Source organism: Scophthalmus maximus, chromosome 6, assembly GCF_022379125.1.
Source record: "Scophthalmus maximus strain ysfricsl-2021 chromosome 6, ASM2237912v1, whole genome shotgun sequence".
In the NCBI taxonomy this organism is placed as follows: Eukaryota; Metazoa; Chordata; class Actinopteri; order Pleuronectiformes; family Scophthalmidae; genus Scophthalmus; species Scophthalmus maximus.
In genome coordinates this window covers 6,642,029-6,662,500 of record NC_061520.1, presented here as the reverse complement: position 1 = coordinate 6,662,500, position 20,472 = coordinate 6,642,029, and the positions used below count along the sequence as shown (strand labels likewise).

General features: G+C 48.5%; 1 protein-coding gene across 11 annotated transcripts in view; it reads left to right on the top strand.

Annotated features, from left to right (window-relative positions):
* The window catches only part of tead3b (TEA domain family member 3 b), a 33,681-nt gene that overhangs the window by 8,528 nt on the left and 4,681 nt on the right, over positions 1-20,472 (top strand). For 2 of the 11 annotated variants that reach the window (XM_035631775.2, XM_035631778.2), the window contains exons 3-11: positions 7,384-7,638; positions 14,564-14,628; positions 15,494-15,556; positions 17,719-17,730; positions 19,077-19,202; positions 19,348-19,391; positions 19,565-19,621; positions 19,992-20,056; positions 20,163-20,308. In XM_035631775.2, the coding sequence (XP_035487668.1) occupies positions 7,515-7,638; positions 14,564-14,628; positions 15,494-15,556; positions 17,719-17,730; positions 19,077-19,202; positions 19,348-19,391; positions 19,565-19,621; positions 19,992-20,056; positions 20,163-20,308 (702 nt within the window). In that variant the 5' untranslated portion in view covers positions 7,384-7,514. Of the gene's footprint in view, positions 1-7,383; positions 7,639-14,563; positions 14,629-15,493; positions 15,557-15,708; positions 15,772-17,718; positions 17,731-19,076; positions 19,203-19,347; positions 19,392-19,564; positions 19,622-19,991; positions 20,057-20,162; positions 20,309-20,472 lie in introns of all 11 variants that reach the window. The other 9 variants (XM_035631781.2, XM_035631779.2, XM_035631780.2 and 6 more) reach the window with 9 other exon arrangements.

Sequence of the window (20,472 nt, the reverse complement as noted above, 5' to 3'; positions counted from 1 at the left end):
TGTGTGTGTGTGTGCCAACAAGTGTCCCAACTCTAGCAGCAAACCCCAAACAAAGGCTGCATTTTTAAAGACGGGAGTAAATCTTGTAGCGTATTGGTTCGCAAACAGATGGTGGTGGATACACTCAGCGCCAGCGGGGCATCGCCGAGACGCCCGCGAGCAACGGGCCTCGCGGAGCGACGGGAGGAGAGGCCGATTCGACGGAAAGTCTGTTAGCAATCTGCTGCACGGGACATGAGTCAGTGCAACTGAGTCATGGTGATTGGGGAGGGGGGCGGATGTGAACGTAGCAAATGATTGCTTGTGGTATGACGAGAAATTTACATCTAAGAAAATAATATGCAGCAAAAGAAGTATAACTCACATTCACCTTGACGAGGTGAGATAAAAAGCCAGCGGTGAGCTCGTGGGACGGTTCCCGAGTAGAGTTGAGCGATCGGAGGATTTCACACCGCGACCGTCCGCGGACACGTCGACACAATCGACCTTCTGAGCGGCTCCCATCAATATGGCTTTAATTGTGGCAAATTTCATCACGTGTCTCTTTCTGTAGTGGCACGTACGCGTGGCGGGTGAAGAGCTGTTGTCAGGGAAAGGAAACTCGCCATCATTTGTGTGCCAGTAGTTTGGCTTTGCACAGTCTGACATTCCCCCAAAGCAGAGTTCAATGTAGAATGTGTCGGGCAACGGTTGGCGATCTGTGTTATTCAGTGTGGTTTTGTTAATTTATTGTTGGCTGATACAACTTTAGGCAGTATTGTGCTTAAAATAGTGCAAAGAGATAAGCAACCGAGCCCGGTCCCCGTCTTGACCTTCTCGATGGTTTCATTTAAAACGATCTCGATCCACATCGCTGGTCATGTGTCCAAAAGATCATGGCAGGATTTTATATCTCCCCCCCCCCCCTCTACCAAATTGACCAAAATGCCAATTAATGCTTATTCTTTTACGACGACATGCTCTAGTTTTTATCTATTTTTCCACGAAGGCGGCGGCGGCGGCGGGCCCCTTTTGTTGTTCGCATTTGACGATTCTGGTCCCACAGTGCAAACAAAAACAAGGAGAAAAGTACGAGACCTTTCCCTCAGAACCCGGCCTGAGAAAAAAAGCGCTTATATCTCTTTGTTGTGTTGCCGTCTGGTATTTACAACATGTTTTTAACGAGTAACATCAAAAAGGTTGCAGTTTTTTTTATGCATCGGGCTCGGGCCGTCTTGACATCATTAAAGAAAAATGAAACGTTTTCTCCGACTCGTTGCGTTTGCTCGCGAGGAGAAGCCAGTTTTTCTCTGGGAACTCAGTTGCGCAACGGCCCCAGCCGATGTCGGGAAAACGCTCGACCTCAACCTGACCTCGGAACCGACGGCCTTCGGAGTGAAACAGATAGTGTACCTGAGATGTGCCTGACTGCCCCCATGGGCTCGCATGGCTCTCACGGCGGGCTGCATCGTCCCCGTTGCAATACTTTTTTTCTGCGATCCGTCCTGTTTGGTCTCGAGCGCTGGCAGGTTCAATAAACGTTTTATTTTTTTCCCTCCCTCTCTTCCCACCAGCGGACTGCAGGGGAAATGTTGTCATCAAGCCATAAAAAAATCGGAGACATGACAGAGTGAATTCGACTCAAGGTCTTGCCTCACTGTAGCTTTCTGCAGTTCCACTGCGTAAGTAGAAAAAAATCCACGCGGTTGGTCAGTCCGCGAGCGCCATGATCTCATGTTCAGTGGCAGATGAAAAAGAAAATTGTCATCTCTTTTTTTTTTATTGGGCCAACTGCTGCAACGTAGCAGCAGCTCAATTTATTACCGAAACGCACAGGGTCTGTGAGTTTTCCTCCTCCGACAAAAAAAAAGGATTTCATTCACTCACAGTTAAAGCAAACGGTTTTCGCGATACGAACGTCTGTGATGGGATCCCTCCTTCCTCCGTGTGACCCAGCGGCCCTGAGAGTGACTCAGTAGAATTACTGGAATTCACTGGTCCATTTTTCCGCACACAAACCTGTCTAGGGAGCAAAAACACGAAGTGTGGGCGCCCAATAAACACTAACCCGGTCCGCTCCGCACATGGAGATCGCAATGCGATCGGGGGCTGGGGGGGGGGGGGGGGGGGGGGGGGGATGGGGAAGAGGAAGAGGAAGAGGGATGCTGGTGCAATGAATGGCGTCGTTTGAATGAACGTGCGAGCCGCATAGCTGTGCGGCGGTATTTACATTCCTGCTGCACATTGGAATTCTGTAGCATGTTGGTCTGAGAGTCTCATGGCCCGAATCCCAGAAAGTGGGAGGGGGGGAGGTGTGTCCTTGATTTTTTATTTTTTTTCCCCCCGTTTTTCTGTGTGTTAAAATGTGAGAGCAGCGTGTCATCCAATCGACGTCCGTGATAAACCCTGGCATCTGGCTTCTCGGGCCTGAAGGAGTCCCACACACAGGTTTGTGCATGTGACCCATGGCAGCAGCTAATGGTCATTATCCTCACCCGTTAATCTGCACATCATTTATTTGACGTACTCGCTCTAGCTTAGATTAAAATATCATCATCAATGTGCTTTTCTGGTTCGACCACCAGCCCAAAACTTTAACATATTCAATTCATTATCTCACAAAAAAAAACAAGTGGGGGGATTAATTGACTTCAATTTCCGAGTCATGTACTTACTTGACTAACGAACTGTTTGTATTTAAAGTTATCGTTATGGTTTCTGCGTACTTGGTAAAATGGGCTGCACTTATGTTGCACCGTTCAACCTGCCAGTAGCTCAGTGTCTTGCCCAAGGACACTTGGGGAGCCGGGGGGGGGTTTGAACCGCCAACCTTGTGACCCGCTCCACCACCTGAGCCACAGAGCCTGATGAACACGTTGTTCAGGTGTGTGTGTGTGTGTGTGTGTGTGTGTGTGTGTGTGTGTGTGTGTGTGTGTGTGTGTGTGTGTGTGTGTGTGTGTGTGTGTGTGTGTGTGTGTGTGTGTGCGCGCACACAACATGTTTGATCTGTCGCGTGAGTCATTACTACTGTATGTTGCGGAGTTTCTCATCCAACCTCGACTCACAGGGACATTGACAGTGAGCTGTTAACCGGCTCTTCTTCTTTTTTTCGTTCATCTAATCAATATGTTAATCACGGCAGATTTTCTTTCCCGACGAAAGTGCTGGCGGCAGTAAGTCACGGCCGGAAAAACCCAACTCTTAAGCTCCTCATCCTAAATCCGTTTATTGGAACCCCGTCCCACTAGACTTGTTGCATTCGAGGCCATAAAACTGTGCCTCATGATTTCCTGCTCCGCCGACTTTTTATCATAAAGTCGTGACTATTTTTTCCCAGATTTAAGTCGCGTGACTCCCGCGGAGGACGGATCGAAAAACGGCTCCGCTGACAATGCCCTCCCTCTTGTCTGAGCTCGGAGCGTCATGAAGCGGCAGCGTGTTCGCTGCTGATGTTGCATTCCAGCTGGAACAATCCCACTGTTTTCCAGACCCCAAAGTGGACGCCTAAATTGGACACCCCCCCCCCCCTAACCCACCCTCCCCCAATACACACCCCTTTTCCCCCCTCTGCTCTCCAACCAACCAACCACCCGCCACCCACTCCTCCCATACACGCATCCCCTGGTCTCCTGTCCTTATTTGGGTAGAGACGTTCGGAGTGCTGGGTTGGAAGGGGGGCGGGGGGGGTTGAGGAGGGAGGGCGTTGGGTTGACACAAGGGAGGCAGGAGGAGAAAACAGTGAACACTCGCAAGCTCTCTCTTAATAAGGACATGTCTGGAATTCAGGCCCCTCTCGCCTCTCGGTGAAGAGCCTCTCTCTCTCTCTCTCTCTCTCTCTCTCTCTCTCTCTCTCTCTCTCCCTCTCTCTCTCTCTCCCTCTCTCTCTCTCTCTCTCTCTCTCCCTCTCTCTCTCTCTCTCTCTCTCTCTCTCTCTCTCTCTCTCTCCCTCTCTCTCTCTCCGTCTCTCTTCGTGGCACCTCACTTGAACGGGCCCTCGCGAGGCACTCGGGGCTCCGCCGAGGTCGTCGGGAGCCGCGTGTTTACACGCAAGCGTCCGTGTGCCGCTCCTCACAGCTCGCGGTGCGAAGGAGGTCTGCGGTGTTTTCTCTGCTATAATTGGAGATAAACAATAGCGCGGCCTGTCCCCTCCCTCCCTCCCTCCCTCCGTCCCTCCCTCCCTCCTCACTGTACCACCACTCTTTTATTATTGCCCCCTGGCTCCGCTGAAGCTGTTGCCCCTCGCAGCACCTGTGGATTCATTGATGAAACACTTCCTGAAAGACATTTTCATACCGCACCACCTTGAAACAGCATCTGCTGAGCGGCTGAGAGAGACAGAGAGAGAGAGAGAGAGCGATGTGCAGTTAACAGTTACACCAGTGTTAATGTCAATGGCTCATTTTGCCCACGGATGTGACGACGACATAAATGAAACCGCGGTGGTTGCATGACAGACTGACAAGAATGTGGAGATAGCTGTTGAGTAATGTGTCACGTGTGGCTTCAGTTTTGGTATAATTCCTTTCTAGGGTTGATTGTTTTCATTATGGCCCATCACAGTTTTCCCTTAGTGACATATCGGGTTCATATTTCAACTTGAGCTCCAATGAACAGTTGATTGAAGTGACTAGTCTGAATATTTTTATCGTTAGTGGAACAATTATTTCAGCAATTTTCAAGCATTATTGACCGATGACGAATAATTAGCTGTTAATACTTTCTCAAATGTGAAGCTTTGCTTTGCGGCTTTTCTCGGCTCCGCACGACGGAATACATTTGGGTTTCCCCGGTGTTGGTTGAACAGAAGAAGATATTTGAAGACACCGTCTCAGGCGGTTGTCGATCGTGTTTTTTCCGACGCTCCAGGTCGAAACGCCGAGATGTTCAGTTCAAACCGTGGGGTTTGCGTCATTGTCTTTTAGATGCAGATTTTGATGCCACTTCTACTTTAAGTCCACAGATTGCCGGGACAGAATATGATAAAAAATAACGAAAAAAACGAAGCCAAACTCTGCTCGGCGGGGATCCAGCCGGGGCGGATCACTTGAGCCGCTGATGAGTGCTCAGTTTCAGTGTTGGGTTTTAACAGTGTCGCCCTCGTCCAGAGGGTCCGCCGCAGCCTCTTCCCCCCCTCTCAGCTAAAATTAGCAGCGGGCTCGACTCGTGGAGATTTGTCAAACTCTCGTCTGAGTCCTGTGACGTCCACGAATTTCGTTTCACGTCGCGCGTTACGTGCGGTAGGATGCCGCTGCGGGGGGGGGGGGGGGGGGGGGGGGGCGTCTGCTCGTCAGGAACATCACTCCGATCCTCCACCTTTGTTGCTCTTTCGGCTTTTTTTTTGGTTTGTTCTCCGGGGATCTGGTGTAACTGAAGTTATTTATATGAAACTTATATGAGACCAAGGGAGATTTCTGGCCTATTACAAATCGCCACATTTCATAAAATTTATATTTTGTATGTTATACTGTAGACTTTCCTTTCCAATCATGAATATGTCTTATGCCCACAGTTTCAGTGTAATTACACTATGACATGCGAGCACGTCCACGCACGTGACGACTTGAACCAATTTTTTCGGCCGAATTTTTTTGACGGGAACTGCATTGTTAATATTTTAACTGTGGAAAAGTGGTCGAGTGTGGTTTCAAATGAGAAAAAACAACGACAACAGCAACTGAAAACAGATAATGTCTTAATACTTCTCAGCGTTTTATTGCATAAAATGTTGGTATAATCCGATCATTGTAGTTTTTCCCCGCAGGAACTCTCGTCTTTGTGCTCGACGCATTCGTCCGTTAAACTCTCAAATGCTAAAGCAGAGACACAAGCGTCCCTCTGAGGGATCATGGTTGCCTCGTTGACTCTTCCGTCTCAAGAAACAATGCGATGCTGAAAAGGCATCTTGAAAAATACTTAAGATCTTTGCCTGCAGTCAGCCATAAGCCAACCACATCGGGACACAGTTTCCCAGACCACAAGAATTCTTTGAGGCCAGTGCTGATTAGTGAGGTCTTTAAACTTCGTTTTATGGAATATCTTGAATTCATTTGGCCATTTCGGAGGAATAAAATCGGGGGGGAATTATAGTAATAATTACAGTTAACATTGTTTATTCATACAAATTTAACGACTGCAATAAAGAGAGTGCCGGAGGAAGCCAAAAGCTGTGACCTATAGACGGACGGCGCTATCCAAGCCGCGCATTTCGTTGCGCTTTACACGAACTCGCACAGTCCTCGTCCTCCTCCGCAGCGAGTGGTTCCGTTTGTGTGGGTCTGCAAAAGAAAGAAAAAAGCGGACAAACTTGGCAGGGATTAAGTTCACACTGTATAGAAGCTGTTAATTAAGTTGTAGACACAATTCAATCTGGCAACCGGCACTGTGTCTTATCCTCGCTCGCCGCGCTGACCTCTGTGCCTTACGGGGTCGGCGCGGGTTCGGCACAGCGTGTCCAGATGTCTTGCATGTATTCCGAGCGAAACCGGCTCCGGGGTTTTCATGAAGCGCCAAACAAAACCAACCGCCAAAACAAAGATGCCCGGGGCTCCGTCCGCTCTCGCCAACCTGGAGAGTTAGCGCCTTCAGAGGAAGGTCGCAGCCATGATCTGACAGGCCTGCGACTCGTAATTGTATGTCGGCCCCCGATCACAGAGTCGGTTTTCGCCGCGTGCGACACATTTTCTCTTTTAACGGTCAGTTGTTGTGATCGATTCGTCCGCAAGATGAGATCACGGGGACTCCACAGTGCCAGCTGTGGCCCACACGGCCACAATTGATAATAGCAGTTTGTCGTGGAAAGAGAGATGTGACGACAAAGATCTGTCTGTGTGAGTTTTTCTTTCTTTCTAGAGCTGCTTCTTTATAAGGAAAAAGTACAGGGGGAAAAAAAAGGAGATTCATGGGGTTCACGTTTCGTGTGGGTCGATGCTGCTGGTGTTTTTGGATGATGTGAAGTCAAATTTAGCGCAGCGACACCCATAACATCCAGCTGCTGTGGCACATGGTGGCTTAAGTGGTGAAGTGGCTTTATTAGGGGGGGGGGGCGGTGTTGGATTATGGACGACTGCTGTTATTTTTCTATTGGCTAGTATGCTTTTAAAGATAAAAAACGGTTGTATCATATTTTTTGTTCGTCTCCTGTCTGTGGCTCTCAGGTCCATTCATCCCTGCTAAAGACATAAAATCCTAATCCTTCGGCAAACGCCACTCCAATGGGAGCAAAATGTTTCATTCGTTGGGGACTTGACAACGAAGCATGTGGAGGTTAAGGACGTTAGACTGTAGAATAGCCTCGGGCAAAGTTTTACTCCCTGTCCGGAAGGAAACTACCGGAGAAGAGTCTAACCATCGTTCAATAAAATGTGTTGTTTGACGCTAAGCCACCTGCGTATGGTTTCTCCACAGATCTCCCGCAGATCCTTTGATATTGGGGCTCGGGGTCGGGCCCAGGGGGAGCCGCCACCATTGCGTCCAACGAGTGGAGCGCCAACGGTAGCCCAGAAGATGGGCTGGACGGGGACAACGACGACAAGACCATGGAGGGGGACGCGGAGGGCGTGTGGAGCCCGGACATCGAACAGAGCTTCCAGGAGGCCCTCGCCATCTACCCGCCCTGTGGCAGGAGGAAAATCATCCTGTCAGACGAGGGAAAAATGTATGGTGAGTACGCTGGATATAACAGCCAGGGGAAACAACAGGAGAAACAAACAATTACATGGGAATCTGTTCCGGTAAACGAATGCACAAAGATGAGGACAAAAGAAAACGCGCCCCCCCCCCCCCCCCCCGAGATTCGTGGGCTTGGGAGAAAACAAGCATCCGTCATCGCGGCGTCCCTAAAAAGAAAGGGAACTTTTTTCTTCAACGCGGAGGTGGATGTTTTCCTTCCCCGCAGAACTCTCCCTCGACAAGACTCTACCTGTTGTGGCTGTGACCCAGGGGCAGGTTCTTCCAGTTGCACCGGCGCGCTGCGAGCTGGGGTTTTTTTTCTTTTCTTGCTCTCGCCGTCCTGACAGCATCCGAGCTCCTCGCCCCGTGATTTACACCTGTCTTTGACTTCAGAGTGTTCTTTTTATGTCCACAGTCTGTTTTTTATGCCTACCGTTTTATGGCTTTTTCTTCCCCCCTCCGTACGTTCTCACTCGCAAAACCTGCTCTTTGTTTTTTGATTTTTATCACTCCACATCATGCACTGGTTTTTTCTCCCCACACCGGTGTCGCTGGGAGAGTTTTGCCCGTGGGAGACGGGTCGGAGAAGTGTTGCTGTTTGATGCTGGATGGCTCATTTAAATGAGCGATAATTAGCGCAGCGTGTATCGAGAGTCCGGAACCAAAACGTGGCATTGGCACGCCGGGCCTGTGGACGATGTTAAACATCCGCATGGTTTGAGGATAGCTTTGCTGCTTCCTGCAGCGCGTTCATAAAATGGCAGGTGTTGCGCTCCCGATGTCCTGAGAAACTCCGGACGGACGCGTTGGCGAGTCCTGCGGCAGGACCGCTGACCTCCAGGTGTACGTGGGGGAAATCGAACGCATTTGTCGTCCATTCATTTCGATCCCACTTTCCCGTTCCAAATGCTTCGCCGCGCTCTCAACAGATCCCCCTTTTTGGTTTTGCGAAGTTATGTCCTTTTCCCCATCGTGATTCAACTCCCCCGGGACACGCTTTGTAGGACTTTCCTGCCCTTTAATTATTCTCCATCAATGTCTGCGAAAAGACTCGAAATTGATTCCGGCTTCAATACAACCATGAAAACCATCAATCGTCGCCGCCGAAGTCTCAGACGGCACTTCAGAAGCATTGGTGTTTGTTTTTTCGGAGCGCTGTTTTTTTGGCCGGCCTTTACCGCTCCCTTGACATCAGATTGGGATTCTTTTGGTGTGATTTGGCCAATATGGAATCCCATCGTCTTACATTTCTTTTTTCCTCGGGCAGAGTTTGATATTCAAGGCCGCATGCCTGAGGTGACTCAGCAGCTTCTGTTGCTACTCTGAGCCTGGCCGCCGGTTGCAGTTTCTCAAATGTGAGAATCAGCTGCTTATTTCTTATCTTATATGGTATTTTTGGTATTCAGACTCTTGGTCGGGTAAAAGTATTTTGGGCTCAAGGCTCTCGAGATGGACATTTTTTCATTATTTTCTGGCTTTTTATGCATTAAATAATTACGTGATCGTGAACTGGATCAACACCGAAAATAATCCGTTGCAACCCAGAGAAAGTGATGTACTGTAAGAAGATAATATTATTATTTACAGATGTAAAAAAATAAAATGATAAAAACAAAAAAACCCCGGTCTAAACTGTTGGACTAATGATAACAGTCACATGAACATAGTCTGTTTAAAGCGAGCTTTCCTGATGTTATTGAGCAATGAATGCGATTCATTTCATTCAGATTCGAATATTCGTTCGTGGTTGATTTAAACGGACCTGAGAGTAGATGTTCGAAAAAAAAAACCTGATACTGCACAAGTAGTTAACGACATTCTTCAAAATCGGACTTTTATGTGAAGACCCGACGCGTGAACCGCCGCAGCTAATTCAAACCTGAACAACTCTTTCCCCCCAGTGTTGTGTCCCAGGGAGGCTGCTGCATACATTTGTCGTAAGAACGTCCAACAAAGAGGCCGGCCGCGCATAAACCAGCCCCCCCCCCCCCCACCCCGAAACAAAGTTCCAGGACCCCCTTTTAGAGGCCCGTTTTTTTCTAGGGCACTAAACACCCTCTCCATTTACAATAAGTCATTTGAGGCTCTGCCGCCAGAGCCAAGGCATGGCCCAGAAGAAGCCCCCTCACGAGGTGATTACCTCAGACACCCAGAAGAGCCTCCCTGACGTGGGCCGAGGGGAATGTTAACGATGGCGCTGTATGTAATACTGTCTACCTTGCAGTCTCGGACTCCCGGTGGCCTCCAAAAAAATTCGGCAAGTCATCCCTCCCGTTTTGGAATTCCACCCCATTTCTGCCGGGAGTTTTGTCCTCGGTAGGTTCGGGAAAACCTTTTGCATATTTCCATCAGCGACGGGGACTGCTTTCATACGCGCGTGTCCTCCGCTCCACGAACCTGTCTAGACTTCCCAGCTGCGTTTGCCAGTCATCTACTGAGGGGTGACCAAGAGGTTAAAGGAGAGAGAAACACTCAATTTATTAATAAACCCCACATGTTAATAATCACTCCAGTTGTTCCTGAACACGAGCAGCAAACCCCAGTTTGTGACGTCATCCCAGTTGTAACAGTTTAAACTGGCTGGATCTGACACTGTACTATAGCTGCTTTCCTACATGCACTCGGGTCCCGGACACTTACCTGAGCCTTTTTCTCCCGGAGATCCCAGGAAATCATCCAAGTTAGAAGCAGCGCGGTCCCGTTGGCCACGTTCTTCACACAACTCTCACATCTGTGAGTTTTAAGATTGTGGCCAGACTTCAACGGGCCGAGGAACCGGCGAGCCCGGCTCCCTCCAGAGGTAACCAAAGTCCGCTTGCCGGCATCTCCTCAGTTCATTTTAATTAGCACAGTTATTTTCCACTCATGACAAGTAGTGATGAACGTTCATTGAAAAGCTGGCACGGGGGGGGGGGGGGGCGACTGTCCCGCGAAGTCTTTTTCGAAGCTTCCCCCCGAGCAAAAGCGAAACATCAAGGGAATAACTGCGGCTCAGAGGCGTTTGCTCTTGGAATTTAATAGTTGGCACATTTTGGACATTCAGAGGAAGTGTCTTCAGATGATGCGTGTGCGTCCAAAAAATGTGGCCTGTCTTGTTTTAGCTGTGGGGCTGTGCTGACATGTTGTTCACCTGCGTTTTCTGGTCTCAACAGGTGTGTCAAACAAACCCCAAGCGCACACACACACACACACACACACACACACACACACACACCCACCCCTCTCTCTCTCTCTCTCTCTCTCTCGCCCTCTCAGCCCTGCAGCTGTCACTGCTGCAAAGCATTCTGGGTACGCGGAGGGGGGGAGAAAAAAAAAGATTTAAGTGCTAGACAGGGGCCCGTGTCAGTTGTGACCTTTGAAAGTCACTTTGTTAAGAGCGGGTTCGGTGCATTTGTGCGAAGCTGTGAGAGAACATGCGCGGAAAAAGGTAGAGGGGGGAGAAAGAGGGCGGCCGAGAGGCCTGTGATGATGACCCAGCACGCCTGGTGCTTCCCTGTCAGCCCCCTCGCTGAGATGTTAGGAATGTTTTCAGTCATGGCTGAGCAGTATGTTAGCAATTTAGGATTACCTCAATGTTATGAAAAGAGGAGGAGGGGAGAGAATAAGGGCGGAGAAAGGCTCGGGGGGAGAGAGACGGAGGGGAGGGAGCGAGGGAGCGGGGGGGGTGGGGGGGGGGTGGATGTGGCGCTGAGAGAGTTTACCTTTTTGCTCACTATCTTCGCGCAGAAGTGGAAAATTCCAGCGGTCATGTAGTAAAAAGGAAGAGGAAAAAAAAGGCGAGGCGTGTCCCGTCAGGGGGAGAGGTTAAGAAGGGCAGCCTGCAGCCATCTGAGCGGGCGTTGCGCAATCAAACGAGGAAATCATGAGCAGCGGTGTAGAGAGAGAGAGAGAGAGAGATGGAAAGACGGCGAGTGAGGCCGTGCACACGATTGTATTGCGTGTCTGTTTGCGTGCACCTGTCGTGAACCCCCGGCTCCGTGGGGCCTCGGCTCTCCGCCGTCTCTCCGACCCCCGATGTGTCGAGTCGGAGCAGATCTTGGCTGCCACGGCTGCAGAGTGACGACACAGAGATCACACTCGTGATATTTTATCCGTTGTTGTTGTTGTTGTTCTTGTTGAGAGCAGTGTGTCTGAAAAATTCTGATCAACTGAAGTAGATGCTTTAAGTTGGCAAACGTACCCATTTTCCATAGAACGTGCGCGTGCATACCATGCAGCTGCAGCTGCTGCTTTGAAGTCCTGGGACCCTTTTTTTTCAAAAATATTTCTACGGTTATGATTTTATTTTTGACCTCAAGTGAATAATGTCCAGCAGCAGGTTTTGATTTCGTTGGCATCGACTCGCCCTCCAGATTTTTTTGGTTTTTTTTGAAATCCAGAACATTTTCTTTGACACTGAGGCTCCTGAGTGTTTTGTTTTTTTTTGTTGCGCATTGTTTAGAAAGAGAATAGTTTATGCAAATCATTATTCTGTTTGAAATGTGGCAGTGGCACAGGATCACGATCCGGTTTGCCTTTTTTATTTCCACAAAGTGGGAGAAAAAAGCAGTGCCTGGGAATGTGACCCACAGTTCAGTTTCCAAGTCATAATAATGTTTCGGCTTAATAAAAGTTTATTGTGAAACTTTGAAATCAAACACCCGTCATGTGTCGTGTCTCCAGGCAGCAAACTGTGTCACACAGAACTAAAAGCGGCGATTTAAAATATCACCAAAAAAAAAAAGGCCACCGAATGTTGTGTGAAACTGGAGAGAGAGACATCGTCTCGGCTCCGGACCACAGAACTTCACTATCCAATAGATGAACAAAACAGAATTTTTTCATTTTGCCATGCGAAGCGAGTCGTTACTGTGCCCAGCATTGTTAAAATACAGAAGAAAAGGACTTGTCTCTTGACTCTGCTGTCTTAAAATCATTTGAATAATCACTTGAATTGTAAGATATAAACCAGATTCAGCTCGGTTTCACTCGGCCGCAGCCAGAAAGTCAGTGTTTTATAATTGGACCAGCTCTGTGCAATATATACATAGAGAGAGGGTCTTATCTTTTTCAGTCAAACCTGTCGCACCCGGTTCGCACTCGGCAAACTGTGCTTTGCGATGAGATGTCTGCGAAAGTCGTTGCAGGGCTCTGCGGTTGGGGCAGGACAATGTCATGTTTTTTTTCCCCTTTTGCCCCCTCGGCTGAAGAGATTGAGAGTGACAGTTGGGCGGGGGGTCGAACTGGCATTGTTCTCTCGCTGCCATCCTCGGGGCGGGACGGCCCGGCAGCAGGTGCCGCCGTCCGTTGAGCGCGGGGTCACACAGTGGTGTTGTTTCGGGAGAAGGGGGCTGCTCCACTGCCAGGTGGCAGTTGTTGGCAGGGTCAGTTATGGCTTTGTGTTTCTTCTGAGAGTTACTGCGACAGCTGCCCCCTGTTGCCCCCTCGGACTGACGACCCCCTACCCCAGCCCGCGGTGGCCCTCAGCCCGGCGCTAACCCCGGCTTCTCCCGGGGCTGGAAGAGGTGCACACGAGGCATGTGTGTGTGTGTGTGTCGGCCCGGGCTCTGGCTGTGTTCCGCAGGCCCGGGCCAATCAGACTGCCTAGCACAGATGTGACAGGCCTAGAGGAATGCGAGGAATGCGGAGGCGCTGGGGCGGGCGTGTCCACCCTTGGCCCAGGGCAGAAGGGGGAGGGGCTAGCTCAGTATCGGCAGACAGTTCAACTCCACTCTGCTGCTGGCTAACCGCCGGGCCGACTGGTCGGAGAGTACGCGGCGAGTGCCGCGAGCCCGCCGGAGATGGCCTTCAGTACTTTTATGGTAATTGCACTGAGGGCCTTGTGGAGGCCAAATGCTAAAGAGTGTGTGAAAAAAAAGAAAAGAAGCAGGACTCGTCTCTCCTGTCATTATGTGTCTGGATACTCTGAAAAGCTGTTAACCTTCCTAGACACACAGTCTATTGTGTGTGTGTGTGTGTGTGTGTGTGTGTGTGTGTGTGTGTGTGTGTGTGTGTGTGTGTGTGTGTGTGTGTGTGTGTGTGTGTGTGTGTGTGTGTGTGTGTGTGTGTGTGTGTGTGTGTGTAAAGAAGCACATCTTGACCAATCTTTTTGTTGGTGAAAATTTCTGTCAGCAACTTTAGAGGAGTTTAGGTCATTATTCATAATGATACAGTGGTTCAAACCTCTCCCTTTGGCCCAATTTTCATCCGCAGAAACCCAGCAAGCGTGACTTGGCAACGAAAACAGAAAGTGAAAAAGACTGATGGGCTTGTCTTTTCCCCCGAGGCAATATTATAATGCTTTCTGCGCTTCTCAAACACTAAAGATGAATTTTTTTTTTTTTTTTTTGCTCGATCCCAGCGGCAATTTTTTTCTTCTCCTTTGCCAAAATGGCAGCGCCTGTTGAAGCACATGCTCAGCACTGAATGTAAGGAGGACCACGACGGCCCAGAATAGACGGCCGCTCTCGCGCTCACAACCTGTTTGTGCAGAATGTCGAGAGTAGATGTCATGTCACGAAAAAAAACACGGTTCTGTTTTCTAAGCACTCCCTGTAATTATGCTACGGGGCCATGTGAGCAGACAATGGGGAGGTGTGGAACGAGCTAATTAAAAAAACTTGGAGCCCCCCCACAACCTTTCGATATCAGCCTCGTTTTCAGGGGGGGAAAACTTTGACGCGAACATCTCCCGAAAGGAAACGGAGGTGTTACCGTGGCCCGCGACCCACGTCCAATGGGTCGGAGGAGCTCCGCGGTAAAAAAGGCCACACTACCGCTCCTTTATTCGACATGAGATGTGCATTCAAGTTCTAACTAGAAGGCCCCCTTCTGTCCAGCTCGGGCTACTGTCGGTGGTCTCTCTTCTTCGTGCCATTTGTTTTGTTTTTCTCGCTCTCGTCTGAGGTGCTTGTTTTTCTGCGTTTTTCCGTTGCAGGTCGCAATGAATTGATAGCGAGGTACATCAAGCTGAGAACAGGAAAAACCCGGACAAGAAAACAGGTAAACAAGTTTTACTCCGTGTCATGACTGCATCGCAACAATCCTGCCCAGTAGTCAGCACGTCTTTAGGAGACTCGTAGTACAACTCGTTACAAGGACGAGTGAGAAATATTTATTGCAGCAACAACTTCTACATGGATTCATAATTCCTTATGCTTAAGTACACAACGAAGAACAAATCTGGTTTCTGGTTTTATCGTAGATGTTTCTGATTGAAAAATGAGTCCCTTTAAAGGTCAAAAGCCACAATGGTGTAAGCTGTCTCTCAATATCATGTGTCCGGGGGATTGACTCAAAATAAACTACAGTACCCATGGGCACTTTGGAGATAAATCATGTCATTTGGTTCACGGACAGCAGCGGGGAATGAGGTATCAAGTTTTAACGTCTTGCTTGTATCGAGTTGTTGCTGCTTTTGATATTTTCATTGGATCTGATGCCAGGAAAAATATAGAATGTCACCAGCTCGTCCTTTTAAAAGGGGCAGTAAGCGATTTTGGAGGAAACATTGTTTGTTGTTGATTTTTTAAACTCGGGTACGGGAGACAGACACGATAACCACGAGGCCTGAGTCGTGGCGTCTCTTAAGGTTCTCCTGGGAGTGATGTTCACAAACTAATATATTCGTTGAATTTTACAAAAAAAGTGTATTGAATTGAAATCGCTTACTGCCCCTTTAAATCAACTCTGTCAGTTCGCATGTACCATTTATTCACATTTCATGTACCTAATGTGTGTTTTATTACTGTAAATGTGTGTTTGCGCGCGTGTGTATGCATGTCTGCGCTTGCACTCATATGTATGCGTGCATGTATCCGAGTGAATGTTGTGTTTTATGCTCAAACACTGTCTCACACCCCTTTAGGTGTCTAGTCACATACAGGTGTTAGCACGGAAGAAAGTGCGCGAATACCAGGCGGGTATAAAGGTAGGTGACCTGCCTCCCGGCAACACTGACTGAGCGTCCCTTTCCTCTTTGGTTACGGCTTCTCTCTCTCTCTCTCTCTCTCTATTCCCTTGTCGTTTCCTCTCCTTGTCTCCTTTTCCTCTTCCCTCCTCCTTGGCTATTCTTCTGTGCAGGTTTCTAGCCACTTGCAGGTTCTCGCCCGGAGAAAATCTCGCGAGATCCAGTCAAAGCTAAAGGTATGCGCTTTCACCGCGGGCTCGGCGGGGCTTGTGGAAAAAAAAAAAAAGGACTTGGCTTTGCACTAACCAGCTGATCTGTGCGTATTCTCAACCCCAGTTGCTGCTGGATAAGTGGACGCGAGCTTGGCAAAAAGAAATCACTGTTTAACAATTAGGTGCTAAAAAAAAAAGAAAAGAAAAGGGAACTAACCCCGGTGCCGCTGCCATATCATATCTATATGCATGTAGCGCACATAGCAACCGTCAAGGCTTTTTAACTTCCAGTGTAGATCTGAGCTGCATCAAGCATGGGCCCTCATCTCATCCCCTTAGAATTCAACGTGATAGGCGCTTTATCAAGTTTTCTGCTTTAAAGGACACACAATAATGAGCCCGGCGAAGAGCTGTTCGGCTGCATGATGCTCCAGCTCTGTATCTGTCCTCTGTGCCAGCCATGCTCCTTCTGCAGCCAACTCTACCTCTCTGAGACCTCTCCTGTCCCTAAAACTCTTCTCTAAAACCTTTTCCCTAAAACTGAAGTTGCTACTCTGAAGTTCCTCTAATGTCTCTGTTTGTAATGTCTTTGAGTAGAACTGAACATAAAGTGAGATGAATCTTTGATTGTTGTCACCATAGGGACTTCCGATCCCTCTGATCCTGTCGTTGGTTTTTTTTATGATGTTAGCATGTTCCCTGTATACTGTACACAAACCCGTAATTCAGACGCGAGTAAATACTGGAGATGTTGAGGCATATTTAGTGATAACTTCAACTTAAATTAACCCCTTCTTGCAGACTAATGCCCCGGTGGACGACGAGCGGTTAGTCATTCAGAAATAAATGAACTGTCCTCTTCAGTGGGGTCACACGTAGGTCAGTTCTCCCAGTTGTAGGAGTGTAGTTTATGGCTTTTACATGTTGAGTCATTTCCTCTCCTGGAAATTGATTCCCCCCTCGCCCTGTATCAAGGAGAACCTGCGACAGCATTACCGCCTTCTCTTACACTCACATCGCGGCATCAGAGGGACACTTTCCTCCCGTCCTCATGTTTGGGGCTCGTCGAGTCGTATGGGCTCTAATGGGACCCGATTGGCCGTTCACAAATACTTCTTTCGCCCCGTAGGATTGTGGTGGCGTTGCATTTGATTTACCAACACGTGGGTTGATGAGCTGGTAAAGGAAAGGGTTAGGGCGACAAGCACGATTACTTTACAGAATATAAGTAAATCCATCGACAAACACAAACTTGACGGACTTACCAGTTCTACGGTGCATCTGTCGCTGACCTCTAGTGGCCGTGTACGTAACGACCGCTAGATGCCTGCGGTTTTTAAAATGACCCCATAGGTCAATATGCTGCTTGAAAAACGACCTTTGTAAACGTTTTTTTTTTTTTTTTTGCTGGAGGACAGTCTCGTTCATCATGCTTTATCTTACAAACTTACTTGAACCGGTAGCAGTATTCTCTTCTATAATCAGGAATAGGCTGCTTGGTGACTTTTTATCTTCTGCTCGAAGGGGTTAATCAGGATTTATTCTCTTCTCTCTGTGACAAAGAGCCCCCGTCCCTATTTCGACTCCTTAACACCACATGAAATATTTGATTGGACACGTTTTGTAGCAATAATGACATTTCTTCTTCGTGCTCATGCACTTCTTACACAGATTTTTATAAGAAAAATAACCGAAATGATGTCCTTATCCTTTGCCCCACATTGTGCAATTCATTCATCGAAATGTTAGTTATTATTTCAACATTTTTCACTCTTGTCCAATTGAATATTGAACCGTTGTCTTTCATTTCCCTCAGCCCCCACTAAACCTCATAACTCCTAAACCCGTAGCAAACTGTCAATTATGGTGTGAAGAGTTTATCTTAGAGGAAAAGCTCTTAACAAATCATCTGAAAACAAAACCTCGTTAGAACTGCACAGCACTAATGGTTTCTCTCCTCTTTTGATTCAGGCGATGAATTTGGTAAGTGAATCTGACTTGTGCAATACGCTTCCCTCCTCCCCTTTGTTTGGCAGCACCAGTGCACTGTCCCCTTGCTACGGCCCTCTGCTGGCATGGCCTCCCACCCCCGTTGCTATCCCATAACGAAGCAAATGCTCCAGGAAACCGTCCCCGCTTTGAACCCCAGTGCTGCTGCGCATCCTGCCTGACGTAGTGTAATCCCCTCGGCCTCTGCCAAAAGCCAACGTCTCGCTTGCTTCGCACAAGGTGTCACTCTTTGATTCGGGGTCTCGCTCCTGAGGCATCTGTCCTTCAATCGCAAAGTGGTAAAAGCTTTAACAGGCGAAGTGCTTTCCGCCGAAGAGAAAAGACAAAAAAAAACACACGAAAGAAGGAGCATTCGGATGCAATTTGAATAGAAGTTTGAAATATTCAAATGAAAGTAAACTGCTTTGACGCGTCTGTAGGACGTTAACTGTGTCAAGCACCGTGCACATGAATTGGTTTGCCTTGTATATCGCTCGTGTTACTTATTTCACCTGCACACAACGAAATTTCGTCCCCGCTAAGTAAAACTTTAAAAAAATTGTTGACGTTTACTCTCAAATGCAACATGCACACAGAGCTGCATTCCAAGCCAACGCGCGGCTCTGTTTATCTTCTTTTTCCTGTGGCGGTCCTGATAACACACCTTCAGATCTAACAGACCCTCGTCTTTTTTTTTTTTCTTGTGACCCCGACCTCAAACGCCGGTGGGCCGATGCTGCTTCACGCTCTCTGTATTCTTCTCTTCTGCTTCGCGCTGTCCAGCTGCTCTTTGCAGAGCGCTGGAACAACAGTGTTATGTTCCTGGAGGTAGAGTCGGTTGTCCAACAACCCGAAGGTCGGCGGTTCGATTCCCCGGCTTCCCACAGTCCGCATGCCGATGTGTCCCTGGGCAAGACACCTAACCCTAAAGTGCCTCTGGCGGCTCTTCCGGCAGTGTGTGAATGTCTGTGAATGTAACAGGAAAACAAGCGCAGTAAATAGCCGCGCTGCGTGAATGTGTGTGAATGGGCTAATGTGACTTGAGTGGTCAATAAGACTAAAAAAAGCACTATGTTAATACTATCCATTTAGCAAAACTCCTTTAAAGTTTATTATGACTGTGAGATGGATTTTTAAAGGCATTAATTTTAGAATCAGATGTTGTTTGACAGCTACAAATAGATTCGGTGGAAGTCACACAAACAGAGAACACTATACTTAAAACACTGCCACTGTGTCACAGTTGGGATCATCCAGGATCATTATGCGGCAGTAGATAGACGCCTAGGTGATGGCGCCCCCTTGTGGTTTGACTCCCCTCGTCTCTGTGTGTGTCACAGGATCAGGCGTCTAAAGACAAAGCCCTGCAGAACATGGCGGCGCTGTCGTCGGCGCAGATCGTCTCGCCGAGTATGATAAAGAATCACCTTCCGCCGCTGCCTCCGGCCCCCTACCAGCCGGCCAGGGTGAGACCCCCATCCCTTCTCTGTGCAGCCGCAGCCCACGACCACGTTGTGGGGCCTGTTTTGTTTTTTTCCACTTATGAAACTTTAAAGTGGATTTCCTCTGCGACGTTTAATAATTTGAAGCGTTTTCTTGTTTGCTCTCCAGTTCTGGCCTGGTCCAATCCCAGGACAGCCTGGACCCTCTCAGGAGTAAGTAAACCCCTCTGTTGGGAGACACCTTGGTGTATGTATAGTTTGTAAGGAGGGATGCTGTCGCTAGGGATGCGTGAAATGCTTCAATGCCAGTGTCAGTCAGTGGGTTAGGTGTAATGTCAGGTGGGTATTGTGAGGCATGATTAACAGACCACATTTTTGCACACCAGGCTGGTTCTAGATCTCAACCCGGGAAGGAATCCTGGGCTTGGCCGCACCAGCCATGCGTAAGTTCCCCCTAGCCGAGGTCCAACAGTGAGCACAAAGCAGCACCGACTCTCCCCTTTCCGCACCGTATTTCACTGTATGTTTTTCTTGCACTGATGTAAAACCACCTCCGGGCCAATGAAATGCTTCGAATTTGAATAGAGGCTGAATTAAAGCCATTGTTGTTGGTGCTGTTTTGCACCATTAAGAAGCAATGAAGCAGGTGGACTCACGCCTAGCTGGTGCAGCAACACGTGCTTACACTAAGACTTCTATCAAAAATACAAATATATTAAAAACCCAATGTGCCACAAACATCAGACTATTTTTTCCCCTGTCACCTTATGGTTTATATGTCATTATCTCACCTTTCCATTCATTGTCTTTCAGTATCAAACCTTTTGCACAGCCACCGTACCCAAGCCTATCAGGTCCTGTACCACAGTCTATACCAAGTGAGTATAAAAGCCATCAAATGAGTGGCCAGGAGATGGCACTTCCATGTCACAGTGGGACCGTTTGTGTTTATAACTGTGGGTGTGTATGTGTGTGTGCGCGTGGGCTATCCAGGTTATGAGCCCTTGGCGCCGCCGCCTCCTCCGACTGCCACCGCCGTGCCCGTGTGGCAGGACCGGACCATCGCCTCCTCGAAGCTGCGGATGCTGGAGTACTCGGCCTTCATGGAGGTTCAGAGAGACCCGGACAACGTGAGTCAATAGATTACTACACGAGGGAACCAAACAAATGCCTCAAGGCTCTTCAATTATTTGAAATCTTCCCGAGCATCTGGTGTCTAATGTATAGCGAAGGCGATGACGCAGTAGAAATCTATGGCTCTCTGGAAAATTTGCCTTTCACACTTGAACGCGGC